Source organism: Asterias rubens, chromosome 4 (genome assembly GCF_902459465.1).
Source record: "Asterias rubens chromosome 4, eAstRub1.3, whole genome shotgun sequence".
Classification (NCBI taxonomy): Eukaryota; Metazoa; Echinodermata; class Asteroidea; order Forcipulatida; family Asteriidae; genus Asterias; species Asterias rubens.
Window position 1 is genome coordinate 8,489,015 of NC_047065.1, and position 15,638 is coordinate 8,504,652.

The following is a 15,638-nucleotide window of genomic DNA, read 5'->3' on the forward strand; positions in this document are numbered from 1 at the left end:
CCCCTCCCCCCACCCCCAACCTCACAGTGACAGCAAGTTTGGTCTAGTCTGTTTCTGTGTTCTCACTTGATCGCTCATTTTTATTTTTATTTTTGCCGTGTGTATTTGTATCTAATCGTGTGTAGTTGTGAAATTTTTATAATATATTTTATCCATCCTTTAACTAGACTTGCTTTGGATGTTGTAGTATACAATCAAATAAAAAATAAAAAAATTAAGAAAAATATGATTATAAATCAAATGCATTAAATAAATAATTTTCTAATGGCCAAAGACATTTTTGGTATACAATGCATCAGTGAAACAGAGATAGACTCCTAAGATTACACCCTATATTGAGCATATAGAGTAGAACTGAAGTGTCTCTTTTTACAACCTTTTTTTTAGCAATGTTAAATAGTCATCAATCTATACACTGAACACATTATACCATTCAGTTTCTTGCAATCCTGACATAATACCACAAATGTCCCTAAATTTATCAAAGATGGATTCAGTGGAATTATGAAACTTATTTGAAACCTAGTATCCTACTCGATGGACTTATCCAACTAACTTCTGTTAGTATCCTACTCAAGGCACTTATCCAACCCCCTTCTGTTAGTATCCTACTCAAGGCACCTATCCAACCCCCTTCTGTTAGTATCCTACTCAAGGCACCTATCCAACCCCCTTCTGTTAGTATCCTACTCAAGGCACTAATCCAACCCCCTTCTGTTAGTATCCTACTCAAGGCACCTATCCAACCCCCTTCTGTTAGTATCCTACTCAAGGCACCTATCCAACCCCCTTCTGTTAGTATCCTACTCAAGGTACCTATCCATCCAACTTCTGTTAGTATCCTTCTCAAGGCACCTATCCAACCCCCTTCTGTTAGTATCCTACTCAAGGTACCTATCCATCCAACTTCTGTTAGTATCCTACTCAAGGCACCTATCCATCCAACTTCTGTTAGTATCCTACTCAAGGCACCTATCCATCCAACTTCTGTTAGTATCCTACTCAAGGCACCTATCCATCAAACTTCTGTTAGTATCCTACTCAGGACACCTATCCAACCCCCTTCTGTTAGGCGCCTTGTCAAAACGTCCAAGCTGTTCCATTCCGCGTGCATTCTGCGGGAGTCCGCGGATTTTTGTAACAAAAGAACCCGTAGCAACCGGGAAGGTCCACGGCCACGACGGCTCATTTGCATGTCAATAAACATGAATATTCCGGCGGCTCTGCGGAGCGACCGGTCAGCTATTGTGAAGCCAAGCTTATTTAAATATCAATAAGCATGATCATACGGCGGCTCCGCGGACCGGCTGCCGGCAGAACCGCGGAGGAACCCAGGTGGTGAACAATGGCTTTACCTTTGCATGGCAAAAGCAAACTAAGGGTGTGTAAAGCCATTTTCTCGTACGAGTGATTTTTAAGGCTTGGTTACATGACCGAAACATGTGAATTGTAGAAATGGTTTGTTTAGGCAGGTCTATGGACCACATTAATTATTTTGCTTTTGTTTCTCCTAGCCCATCTGGAAGTATTTGTTGTATTTTCATCTAATGTTGAAATGGCAGAATAAGTAATAATAATAATAAATAATCTTAGTAATAATAATAATAATTTCCATATTTTGGAGCAAGGTCAAAACATCCTTTCTCTGTGACTACCACGCCGTTTCATAGTGTTTCGCTATAATAGAAAACCTGACTTCCCAAACAATGCATCGTAGCCTCCCCCATACCCATGTATCGATCACTGTATCAATGACCCATCCACAACGTATTATGCAAAACTACCGCTAAACTGCAGTTCATCCTAAATAAAATTTAAACACCAAACAATTACATGATGGTCCAACGTGTGTAATGCACAAATTAATGTTTTAATTCGGCCTCTGGCCGCGAAAACCTTTTATTGTGAATAAACCATTAAAATGATCGGAATTGGCAGCCAGTGCAAACTTGTTTTTACAAAATTAAACTTTTATTAACTAGGGTGGCAAATATTTTACATCGAATCAAACTTGTTTTTTTATAGTAAGGGATTTATTTGGTGATGACGTACTCATAAAGTGATTAACATTTTGAGTTGTTTAGCCGGGACTCAACATATTGTGCCTTTTCAAAAATACAAGCCTCGTGAATGCCTGTTTGATGCCTGTTGAATGCCTCTGGAATGTTGAGGTTCAAAGTCGCCGATTTGGTTGACTATAATGTCTAAACATGTAGCTGGCGATTATCACGTGAGCAGGATGGTCGGCTGGCACTACCAACGTGCGTGGTGCAATGATCTTGTCGGTGCAGCCTGTCCGCTTCCAGGACGATGGTACTCACTAGTTGAAAATGTACCATTCTGGAAGAGCACGGCCGGTCCGCGTCCAAGCCGCTGATATTCATGACCTGAAAATACAACTTGTTTATTCATGATAACAACATTGTTATACCAACAATAGCGCCCGGCATGGATAGCTCATTAACTTCGCCGCGCTTCAACGCACATGGCCGTTCTTCCGCGGACTGTCCGAGGTCCTTAGCAACGGCGGTATTTGCTGTCCAGTCCGCAGACTGTCAGCGGAGGAACGCCCGGGACGTTTTGACAAGGCGCCTTAGTATCCTACTCAAGGCACTTATCCAACCCCTTCTGTATAGTATCCTACTCAAGGCACCTATCCAACCCCCTTCTGTTAGTATCCTACTCAAGGCACCTATCCAACCCCTTCTGTTAGTATCCTACTCAAGGCACCTATCCAACCCCCTTCTGTTAGTATCCTACTCGATGGACTTATCTAACTAACTTCTGTTAGTATCCTACTCAAGGCACATATCCAACCCCCTTCAGTTAGTATCCTACTCAAGGCACTTATCCTATCCAACCCCCTTCAGTTAGTATCCTACTTAAGGCACTTATCCAACCCCCTTCTGTTAGTATCCTACTCAATGCAACTATCCAACCCCCTTCTGTTAGTATCCTACTCAAGACACCTATCCAACTCCCTTCTGTTAGTATCCTACTCAAGGCACCTACATGTATCCAACCCCTTCTGTTAGTATCCTACTCAAACCCCCTTCAAACCCCCTTATGTTGAATAATTTTTGTGGTTCAAGGGGAAGTTCCACCACACCTTAAAACCCCACTCCCTTGAGCCCCCCCCCCCCCAATTAAGTTATAAAATCTAACTACACCACAGCCCAAGGTTCCAATTGGCACTTTTACTCAAGTCAGACTTAGGTCATGCCATGTATACTTTTACTTCTAACCTTGGTCACTATTCTCAATAATGACTCAGACTTTGGGAGGAATAAAACTTTCAGAACCAAACAAAACATGTACACATTTGTGGACCTTTTTTTACTATAAAAAATACTTTAAAACTAGATGACAAAGTATTAACCACAACCACAAAGTAACAATGCTAAGTATGTGTACACTGTGAGACAATATTATAATAGGGCCATTCATCCAGTTGAGTAGTGTGAAACGACAATACACAATCCCCTTTAGTTAGGATTGTTCCTGACTGCTAGACCACACATGACCTGACATGACCTCTTGATCTTAGTCCTCCTCTGAAGAAACAGGAAGGCCCTAGGGTGTTAGTTTAATGGCTTATACCAAGTAAACCATCTACCAAGGACCTTTAAGTGGTCCCTAGATAGAACAAACTACAGGCCAATATTTCAGTCAACCACACATCAGTTGACACAAATACAAATTGGTACAAGTGCTTGGGGAACATTTTATATGACAGCTTTCTTGCTGCAGAAACAACCCTTGAAAGTCAAAAATTAACATGCAGCTTCAATGCAGTTGTCAGAAGTTATACTTTACTAAAACAATCATCATTCAAAATGGTTGCTCACTATTTTCCTTCAAAATATATTACTGACACAGGCATCTAATCTGAAGAGTAATGCTCAAATGCGATCTAACTGACCCGACATAAACAGTATATTATTGAATCTCCAATCAAATACAAAAAGGCCAAACAATGAGACAAGATATGCAACCCATTTCAAATAATTGCACCTATAAAACAAATGTTCAATGATAGTTAAAAAAGAAAAATAACTTCCCATATTTACTTGCTTGTTGATTTCTAGGACAAAATAATAGTTTAGTTTTTAAGATTCTGATAATATGATGACAACTTTTACTGTGAATTTTAACAATGAATCAATCAGATATCTACTATTCGACTCGAACTGACCAAACTTGAGCATAGTCTGTTTGGGGCCCGAAACAATGATATCACCACAAAGCCAACAACCTACAATCAAAACATGATTGAGACCATATGCCAACTCAAAGACAATAGATAATTATGGCAATGGAAACAAGGTCAAAGGTCAATTCCTTACCTGGAATTCTCATCACCATTTGTTGACCTTCGGGCGAAAAGGTCAGATTGGCAAGAAGGTGAAGCCAGAGGGCAGCAGATAACTGTTGGCTTGCTGGAGACTGTTTAGTGGGTTTCCTTTTCCTCTGTTGCACTTGACTGAAGTTTTGCAGGAAACCAGTCTGTTAAAAACAAAAAGTCCTCATTATAGCCTCATCATTTGTGCTTATCTACGTAGGTTCCCACAATACCAAATCAATGCAATAAATCAACAACCAATTTCAAATTCACGAGTGGCATTAATTGCACTGTTGAAAAAAGTATAATTTATTGAAAGGCACTGGACACTATTGGAAATTACTCAAAATGATTGTGTGAGCATTAAAACTTACTTGGTAACGAGCAATGGATCGAGCTGTTGATAGTACAAAACATTGTGAGAAACGGTTCCCGCTGAAGTAAAGTAGTTTTTGAGAAGAATCAATTTCTCACTAAAAAAGTTAATATTGAATTCGAGACCACAGGAAAGCACACATCTTTATGTGCGACAAGGGTGTTTTTTCTTCCATTATTCTCTTGCAACTTCGACGAATAATTGAGCCCAAATGTTGGCAGTTTGTTATTTTATGCATATGTTGGAATACACCAAGTGAGAATGCTGGTCTTTGACAATTTACCAAAGGTGTCCAACGTCTTATAAAACCTAGTTCGTTTGCCTCATTCTCTAGTTCAACACATCATTTATGGCAAGCATGATAAATTGAAAAAAGAAGAATTTGACTTTGATCTAAGAGTGGGTAGAGTCTGCATACCTTCCATAGAGCATTTCTACACTCTGCTGACCACACTGCGTTACTGAGTACGTGTATTATTCTCTGATTAATGAGTTGTTCATCTCCTGATTGACCATTCATAAATCCTCTATTCCTATCAAGCTGTTGTATGATACGATGAAATAAAGAAGATCCCCTTTGACCTGGAGCACATTGAACTACGGATGAACAAGCTGTACAATAACAAAAGACATGAGAAAACTTTATTACTCTCCAAAAAGAAGAAATTACATTGCTCGCACAAGTTTAAAAGCACCCAAAAAATCAACAAGAATACAAAATGATTTAGGAATACAATCCATACACACCAAGTATGGCCATGTTGACAACAAAATATCAGGATAATTATTATTATTCAAACTTTGCAAAGTTTATGAACCAGCATGGTTTTGTGTTGCAGTATGAAAGTAACATCTAAATCACATGACTAAGTGACTTAGATAGATTTATTGTTTCCAAAAAAAAATCAAAAAAAAAAATCACAAGATTGACTTAGGTCTAAATATAAATTGGTATAACTTCACACTGACGTACTACAGGTATGCTCTCAATCAAAACAGTGCAATGAAACATCCTTTACATGTAGTTACTTTCTCAAAAGTTAGCTTTCCCCTGATGAATGGAGAGATAAGTTAGATAGAATAGATTTATTTATTGTCCACGTTAAAAATCATAGAAACTTGATATCCACTGGCCAAATACAAGAGACAACACACATCAGGAAATGGAAATACATTTCAAACCAATCTGTTTTAGTGTTACTTTAATAAGAAGTAGTATACCTGGTAGGAAGTTGGCTGTATATACAGTCAGAAGGGATAAAGTAGACAATAGTAACCTATTGTCTAGAATACTCCATGACCATAGCTTGAGAAGTACCACGGTGAGTCCTGCTTCCAGGGCCGTCATCTTAACACATCAAGAAAACAAATAATCATATCCATAACCATATTTAAATTAATAAGAGATGTTAAATTTGCATCGGGGATAAAGAATACTAATTTTGTTTTTTACCCATACACCGATGTATGTTAGCACTGTATACTCAGTACTTTCAGGAGTCCTGTACCCATACACCGATGTATGTTAGCACTGTATACTCAGTACTTTCAGGAGTCCTGTACCCATACACCGATGTGTGTTAGCACTGTATACTCAGTACTTTCCAGAGTCCATTGAAAAAATAGCACAGGCATGTTACTCAGGTGGGATTCGAACCCACGACCCTTGCAATTCTAGAGCAGAACATAGGATTCGAACTGCCTCTAGCTACCGGGAAACCTCGATATTCTAGTTGGTAAGACACTGCTCTAGAATTTCAAGGGTCGTGGGTTCGAATCCCACCCGAGTAACATGCCTGTGATATTTTTTCACAGGACTCGGGAAAGTACTGAGTATACAGTGTGCTAACACACATCGGTGTATGGGTAAAAAAACAAAATTAACACCTTCAAATTGTTTAACAATGTATCAAATGAAAGAATGAGGTTAATACGATTGCTTGAGTCAAGCCCACACAATCCTGTGGATGAGTGTGACACAAATTTAGCACAAACCATGGCCACTTAGTCTGAGTCAGTAATCAGAAGCTTTTACCAGAAGGATTGATAAAGCTTCTTAGAAATGTCTTGAGAATATAACCAATCCCGGTCTTGCCTCTCATATGTGTTGCAAAAACTTAAGACTTCATATTGAGAAGGTCGTCGTTTGCACCAATAACTATTTTTGAATATAAGAAAAGTGGAAATAGGCAACATTGGTGCACATTTTTTAACTTTAATGTTGTACTTTACTTTGAGACATTTGACCATGCAAAAAAATAAATTAGAATAAAAAGATTTGTGCCTTAAAAAAAAAGGGCAATGCAACATCTCTCCTCATTTTTAAAATCTCCTTTCTTTGCAATTTTCCTGTGAAATTTATCATTGTTTTGTATTGTAATTGCTTGTCTTTATGTTTTCAAAGGACGCAGTGAAAATATGCCATGTATAAACAGCTTTGGGGCCATCCTTGGCATTTTAAATAAGTTAGTTATTTAAAGTTCTTTTCTCCGTATGTTTGATTTTAAAACCATGTGTGCATGATGTGAATTAGAGCTCAAAATGTCACTAGATATGTAAGTCTTTTTCTTTCAGACCAATTATTCCAATTTAAAGCCATTATACGTACACTTTCAGTACAGAAAAAAAAAAAATGTTCACAGATTTACAAATAATTTACAGGGTTTACAGAAGGTAATGGTGAAAGACTTCTCTTGAGATATTAGTCCATGAAATACTTTACTTTTTGAGAAAACAGTATATCAATTCTCGGTAGCATGAACTACGGATTTATTTTAAACGCATGTCATGACACGGCGAAACGTGCGGAAACAAGAGTGGGTTTTCCCGTTATTTTCTCCCAACTCTGATGACCAATTGAGCCTAAATTTTCACAGGTTTGTTATTTTATACATAAGTTGTGATACACGAAGTGTGGGGCTTGGACAACACTGTTTACCGAAAGGGTATAATGGCTTTAAAACATGTACATGATGATCTCTGGTACAGTTCATTACATCTTACAGACTGCAACATTAGTAACACAAGAATTTTTTCAACTTTTCCTTTAGAAAAAACCAAAAGATGTAAGTCTTCCACATTAGTCACAGATTAAGTGTTTTTAGTCAATATGGAAAGGTTTGAGGTAACACCATGTAATGACTATCTCTAATGAGTTCTGAAAAGAACCGTTGGTTTCAACTCGACGTTTCGATCAGTATGCTCTGATCGTCTTTTGGAGAAAGTTATTAGTCAGTTAGTATGTAAAGCTAACCTTAGCATCCTTGCATTGGTACAGGCAATTCTGCAGTAACTCCATCTGACCAATAAGCTTCAATAACAGTGGCTCTTCCTATAAAAAGATAACAACATAATGAGTCAGCTCCTGCCCTAAACATTCATGACTTAAAGGAACATTACAGAATTGGTTTGCTACCCAAAAAGTTGATGGAAGTGTAAGCACTTTATGTAATCCACCATTATACATAAACAGACAAACCTGTAGAAGTTTGAAATCGATCGATCATAAAAAACGATTACAAATTTTGCATTGCAGCGATGCCAAAACAAAAATGAATAAAACGCTCACTGAGCGATAAACTCAAAAGCGAAATAATATTATTTATTTCTCATCAAATATGAAATTTCAGACAGAAATATTTCAAGGGATGTTTTCTACTATCATCATCATTAGACCATGTAAGTTTTATGTAAATCTGTGATCTTCACGATCTTTGTGTCTTACCAATTATGTAACGTTCCTTTAACTACTCAACAAGACAATATTGATCCAGTCCAATAAGTACTGGTGTTAATAAGATGGAGAACATAATGGTTGCCAACATGCAACCAGTATCAGTTGGCTTTCAGGACACACATGAAAATCCACCAGTCCTTGCTTTGCAGGGGGGAAATGTGACTGTAACAGGTTACATCTTCTAGGTGAACTAAATGCATATATTTCAAAAAACTTTTTTTTTTCAGGGAATTTAGAAGAAAAAAAACATTGTAGATGGAGCTTGAAAGGAAACCTAAAACCAGCAACATGAGAATTCAAAGGACTAGACTTTTGAAAAATTTTGAAAGCAATTTATCATATTTATTTGTGTTTTAACAAAACAAAATTGACAGAGTGAGAATGCAGAAGTAGGGAATTGTGTTGTTCATAACATTATGCAATATGCGCCTTGAACACCCAGCAGGGTGGATTTGTGTGCATCACAAGTCTTTAATATTACTTGACAAACAATTTTTCAAGTGATTAAAAAGAATGGTTGCCAGAGGAAAACAAATAAAGAAAGCTGGGAAAAGCCATATCTAGTGTGTACTTAAGGAACATGTACAGTAGATACATTATTTGCACCTGTGTAGCATAGAGATTTAATAACATTGGACTACTCCCACAATAATAAAAGCAGTTAACTACAAGATGTTGACCGATGTACACTTAATCCCAACTTCCCATACATGAATGATGAAACCTTAGAGTACACATAGCAAACACAGCTGTTATGGTATGTCACCTTCTTCTTGGCACTAGGCCTTGGATGTTGAAGACATTGTATATTCAGTTTGGCGTGTGTGTGCTGCATGCTGTCAACCAGGGAGTCCACTAAACCAGCTGTCATTCAAATCAACAAATTAAAAAAGGGAAAATCAAATCAATCTTTCAATTTGCAGATAAGGAAATTCATGGTTAATAAACGATGTCTATTGAGCAAAGTTACCCAACAACGTAAACTATAAGGGTTGTTTCTAAGTTGGAAATCAAAAATTGACTATGAATTTGTTTTCACAATGATAACCTATTTTACCAAACATAAGGTATGTTTTTGTATTGTACAAACGCAACATCTAAAAACAGTGTGTTGTGTTATCTCTAATGTCTGCGTATGTCTCAATTCCAACATTAAACAACAATACAAGAAACCTCTGTCTTCCAAATAATGATCAAAACAAAACAAAACTAAAGTGAACGAAACTTTCCTCTGAAAGTGCTTGAGTTGTTTACATCAGACAAACACAGAGAAACCGATTAACCATAAACTAGATGTTGTAGGTAGCTAGTCTGCACTGGATAACCATTGCTTGTCTGGATTGATCAACTCCTGTTGTAGGGTTATATAAACACTACTCATCATGTATCGATGCGGGATTCATAGAACCATTGGAATGATGCCAATAGTCAAAGTAGACCACTTCAGACAGGGTTTTCCAGTAGTACTTGAATACTTTAAACAAACAACTTGCATTATAAAAACAGTTCAACTATATTTTTAGTTGATCACATAAAAATAAAATGCTTAAACTATTCTAGAGAACTGTCACTATTTCTGCAAACATAACAAGCTAAACAAGTAAAAGGTGTTTATTCCCCGATGTCTTATTAAATAATAAGATACTCTCAACAATTTGGACTAACAAATAAGATGTAAAAAATTGCTCAATTGGAATAAGCATAGTCACAACACCAATAGGTACACAAAATAAGCAAAAAACAACAACCCAAAACTAATTATAATTGTTATCCAAAATTAAATTAATACATGAATTAACTACAATAATCTATTTACATTGAATGGCTGTTGTCTTGGCCTGTTGACTGAATGCTAAGAGGTTCCTCAGTGCACATATTATACTAGCCATTTCATGAGTGCATCCTGCTGTATCTACACATCTAGGTAGGGTACCATCATATGCTTCAAGTAGTACATTGCACAAGGTGATTCCACTGCATGTAGTGTGACCTGAAAAGTACAGAGTGACAGTAATCAAATAGGAACAAACCCACATGACCCAGACAAGCCCCCTCGGCAATGCTGAACTTGAAGTAAAGTAGTTCAGGTTCATAACCACCCCATCGGGGCTGCACCCCATACTTAGTGGACAACAGCACACCACTCAACTCAATGCAATGTGGTTGTATATGGCTCTGAGACAGTAAAGTGATTATTACACCTCAAGAAAGTTTGCCTGTACTTTGAAATCTTTGGTTCTGGGAATAGTTCATGCATTACTTAGATACTAGGATACTGATTTGTCTTATAGCCGATCACTTCTTATCGAAGAAGCTTTCCTCACAATATCATTTAAGAACTAATCAATGTGAGACTTAAGCTGACAAACTGCACAACAAGTGCAAACCTCTTTTCTTTTGTCTCAGAATTCACACTAATGCCAATGTTTTTACAAGTGAAATACTGCACCAAGATTCTTAGTTAAAATACTAACTAGCAAATAGTGTGCTTTCGTGTGAATGTGTTTTAGTTCTGTGATAGGAAATGAGCCATTAGGAGAAGGTCATTAGGACATTGCAAGCACTGACAAGGTGAATTCAATTAAAACAAGATACAACAACAGCATAGACTTGGCAATAATGACATCATCAAAAAACAGCAACAACAGGTGAGTATTGAATGATCACATGACTCTCCTTCATCCATTGATGGCCAGCACATGTTGAGGGCAAGTGAAGGGCACTGTGGGGAGGGCACACTACTGAGCCTCTACAATTAGCACAACTAAGGCCAAAAAACAAAAAAATACCGGTTGATCATCCGGATTTTTCAAAAAAGAGGAGGATGAGGGCCTTATGGCCACTTAGTATTTCAAATCAAACAGGCACCAATTCTTCAGTTTGAATCAACCGCAAACTTATTTATTTATACCTGTTAGTTGCATGAGGACCTGTGTTAACACTACCACCAACAGGGTCGGATAACACTAAAAAGATTTGCTGGTAGGCATTCACTAATAATTGTTTTATGAAACAGACGGTTACAAGTGTTCGAGAGCATCAAGTTAGATTCGGGAAAAGCTCCTAGGCCAGTCCTTTTGAAAAGATGGATTAAAGATTAAAAAAAAAACCTGTTTTTAATCTTTTTTTAAAAACAAAAATCGAAAAATAGTAAATAGTAAAAAATAGTAAAAAATCAAAAAATAGTAAATAGTAAAAAAAATAAAGGATGCGGCCCCCCAAAAAGGATGCGGGCGGGGACGATCAACTGGTTTTTATTTTTTATTCGGCCTAAACCTTCAATCACATCAACAACTTTCTGCAGCTACATGTAGTAGTAGGGCTATAATCAAATTGACTGGATGCAGTACACCGAGTCTGATGAAGCGATAAAACTCTACTTTTTCATTGTACTGCAGGACTAAATTTCATTTGAAAACCAGTTGTAAACTCATCTTTCAATGCCATAGTACAATAATCACATTCCAAATTGACTGAATAGATTAGTGAATTAAATTACACAATGAAAGACATTTGACTTTCAAAGCAGAATGTATAGAGTATAATAGGAATACCCCCAAACAACTTGCCTCAATCCTATCACAGTATTGACTCTATTAGTATTTGACCTTGTATTTGATAAGGAGGGAAAATGGGAAACAAATTAATGACTGAGCAGGCAGACAAGCTGGCCTTTCGTGAATTTATTTCCCTGAGATTGGCAAACAAGCTCATGTCATGTGTAATGATGATGGCTTAGATTGAATGGTGCTGACTAGCATCTGTCTTGTTTGTCAGAATGGGATGTATCTATCATGGAGAATATCAACTGTAGTGACTCTGGCTATTCTGCAGTTAGCAAGTTGTATTTATGTACATAGGTGACACAATGTAGTCAATGAGAAATGGTTGCAATGTAATACACACTTTAAAAGATGTAACAGCAGTCACTGAGATGACAACATGGTTCACAATTATAGGCGAATGTACACAAAATTGATTCCAAATGTCAATGTCTTTGAAATAGTGTTCTGGTTTATAGTGCAAAAAAAATAATATTTCAAACGTTCATATTAAAATCTCGAGCCAAACTGAGCCATAAAGGTCAAATGTTTTTAACATTAAACTACAAAGTTAACAAGATTCATGCAACAATATAGTACACACAACAAAATGTGCGAACAGTTATCATAATTATATCATGAGTCAATATATATTTTAATATAAATGAGATAAAATGAACAAAAATTTACTTCATACAAAAATGTCAAAAAGAGACAAAGTATCACAAATACCCTTGGTAGTATACCCTAAAAAAGATGGTTTAAATATTAACACCATATTACAGTGTCAATGTGACCACAGATTGGAATACATTGTACAAGCCACAAGTAGGATATACCGAACTACACATTTTACTGCTAATTGAATAATCTTACCTGTATCATCTAGAACTTCCAGTAAGTCCTTGATAAGATCCTCCTCATCTTGAGAATCCTCTTGCCTACTACACTGCTTCAATGCAGCTTTATTGCTCACTCTGTACTGCAATCCTGACAGTAGTGTACTTAAGAAGTTGAGTGCAACTATCCTGGTAGATGAATCCATTGGTGTCTTCATGATATGTATCATTGAATCTGTATGGAGTTAAATATTGTTCAACAACTGCCATCACTCACATAGTCTGTTTACATCAATCCATTGAAAACATCTTATTTAAAGGCAGTGGACACTATTGGTAATTACTCAAAACAATTATTACCATAAAACCTTACTTGGTAACGAGTAATGGGGAGAGGTTGATAGTAAAAACATTGTGAGAAACGGCTCCCTCTGAGGTGACGTAGTTTTCGTGAAAGAAGTAATTTTCCACGAATTTGATCTTGAGACCTCAGATTTAGAATTTGAGGTCTCGAATTCAAGTATTTCAAAGCACACAACTTCGTGTGCAAGGGAATTTTTTCTTTCATAGTTATCTCGCAACTTCAAAGACCAATTGAGCTCAAATTTTCCACAGGTTTGCTATTTTATGCAATGTTTAGATACACCAAGTGAGAAGACTGGTCTTTGACAATTACCAACAGTGTCCAGTGTCTTTAATTTGGATACTCAATTTGTATGGAATAACATTCTTTTATTATAAAGACAACATTAATAACAGGCCTGGAATTACATGGAGGCCTTGGAGACCATTGCCTCCGCTGCCCCTGTCTTGGCCTTGGTGCCCTTTCAACAGTTCCCCATAGACTTTATGATTTTCAAATACAAGTGCCCTGTGCAAAATCAAAATGGCCTAGCCCTTTCAGAGATCAAATTCCTGGCCTGTTATAATATTTCATAATCATTGATAATTCAAACACACATTTTTATTTAACATTTACTGGGTTTTTGTACATAATAGAGTGTTGGTTTTTGGTTAATAATTCCTTCATATCCTCATAATGTTTGGTGTTTTGTCCGGAAATTTTAGCCCATTCTAAAACTTTCATGTTGGTTTGGCTAATTAATAAGGAACCGAGTTTCTTTGAAATGGGCTAATTAATAAAGGAACTGAGTTTCTTTCAAATGGGCTAACTAATAAAGGAACTGAGTTTCTTTCAAATGGGAAATTTGAAATACAAATATTTTTCTGGATATTTGGTTTCAAGTTTTTAAGCTACAAAATACAAATTGTATCTATTTTTGTTTTCTATTTAAATATCTGTTGACAATAACCTCCCTAATCAAGGCGTCGTTCATAAAAGCTTGGTAAAGTTAGTTCCTCAGATAAAAATATATCAGTACACTAAAAACTACTGTAAAATGTAAGACCAACAGCATTAAAAATCTTATGAAAACATCATACAAGTGACACTTCTGTGATTAAAAAGAATATTTCTTTCAAGAAGTTTGTGCAGGTAAATAAGTAAAGTGGTAAAGTAAAGAGTAAATACTAGTAATGCACGTGGAGATGGAGGCGTGTGAGTAGATGAGCTGTTTGTTTGCAAGTGGAGATGGAGGCGTGTGGGTAGATGAGCTGTTTGTTTTGGAGCAACTTGAAGCATAGGCCAAGACACCTCATCTTGACACAGCTTGTACTCAGCATTAACTAGCCCAGCATATAATCTCCTTAATGCAATGGTACACACAATATATGTATTTACTCTGCCTCATCGCAAGATGTTTCATATTGGTTTTTATAAAGCCCAAATGAAGTTCTTGTTTACTAATGCAGTTTACAGAGTGGACAAAGCCGACATTGACCAGCATAGACATCTGTAAATGCGTCACTATAAAACCCCTAATTCAACAAAATGTTTGTATTTTAAACCATGCCTTGGATATTCAGAGTAGATCAACTCTACAAATGTACATGTAAACTAGTATTGATTATAGCCATTGGGACTGGGAAAGCACAGAGTATACACTTGTGATCCCACATTGGTCTTAAAGCCATTGGACACTTTCGGTAAACAATATTTTCTAAGGCCCACACTTCGTGTATCACAACTTCTATATAAAATAACAAACCTGTGGAAATTTAGGCTCAATCGGTCATCGGAGTCGGGAGAAAATAACGGGAAAACCCACCCTTGTATCCGCGAATTTCGCCGTGTCATGACATGTGTTTAAAATAAATCCGTAATTCTTGCTATCGAGAATTGATATTGTTTTACTGTTTTCTCAAAAAGTAAAGTATTTCATGGACTAATATTTCAAGAGAAGTCTTTCACCACTACCTTCTGTAAACCCTGTAAGTTATTTGTAAATCTGTGAACTTTAATTTTTGTTTCTGTACCGAAAGGGTCCAATGGCTTTAAAGGTTAAACCAATATACCTCCAAACAACTGTTACATCTATTAAATTCTAAAGGCAGTGGACACTATTGGTAATTGTCAAAGTCTAGTCTTCATCTCAACATATGCTTAGAATAACTAACCTGTAAAAGTTTGAGCTCAATCGGTCATCAAAGTTGCGAGATAATAATGAAAGAAAAAACACCCTCGTCACACGAAGTTGTGTGCTTTCAGATGCTTGATTTCGAAACCACAAGTTCTAAATCTGAGGTTTTGAAATCAAATTCGTGGAAAATTACTTCTTTCTCAAAAACTAAATTACTTCAGAGGAAGCCGTTTCTCACAATGTTTTATACTGTCAACCTCTCCCCATTACTCGTAATCAAGTAAGGTTTTATGATAATATTTATTTTGAGTAATTACGAATAG

The 15,638-nt window shown here is 36.7% G+C and overlaps 1 protein-coding gene across 1 annotated transcript in view; it reads right to left on the reverse strand.

Annotated features, from left to right (window-relative positions):
- Positions 1-15,638, reverse strand: part of LOC117288895 (rotatin-like) — a 99,897-nt gene that overhangs the window by 15,748 nt on the left and 68,511 nt on the right. Inside the window, exons 39-45 of the mRNA XM_033769765.1 lie at positions 12,873-13,070; positions 10,271-10,444; positions 9,221-9,318; positions 7,972-8,049; positions 5,940-6,066; positions 5,137-5,330; positions 4,347-4,506 (exon numbers count right to left, since the gene is read on the reverse strand). Coding sequence (XP_033625656.1) covers positions 4,347-4,506; positions 5,137-5,330; positions 5,940-6,066; positions 7,972-8,049; positions 9,221-9,318; positions 10,271-10,444; positions 12,873-13,070 — 1,029 coding nt within the window. The remainder of the gene's footprint in view (positions 1-4,346; positions 4,507-5,136; positions 5,331-5,939; positions 6,067-7,971; positions 8,050-9,220; positions 9,319-10,270; positions 10,445-12,872; positions 13,071-15,638) is intronic.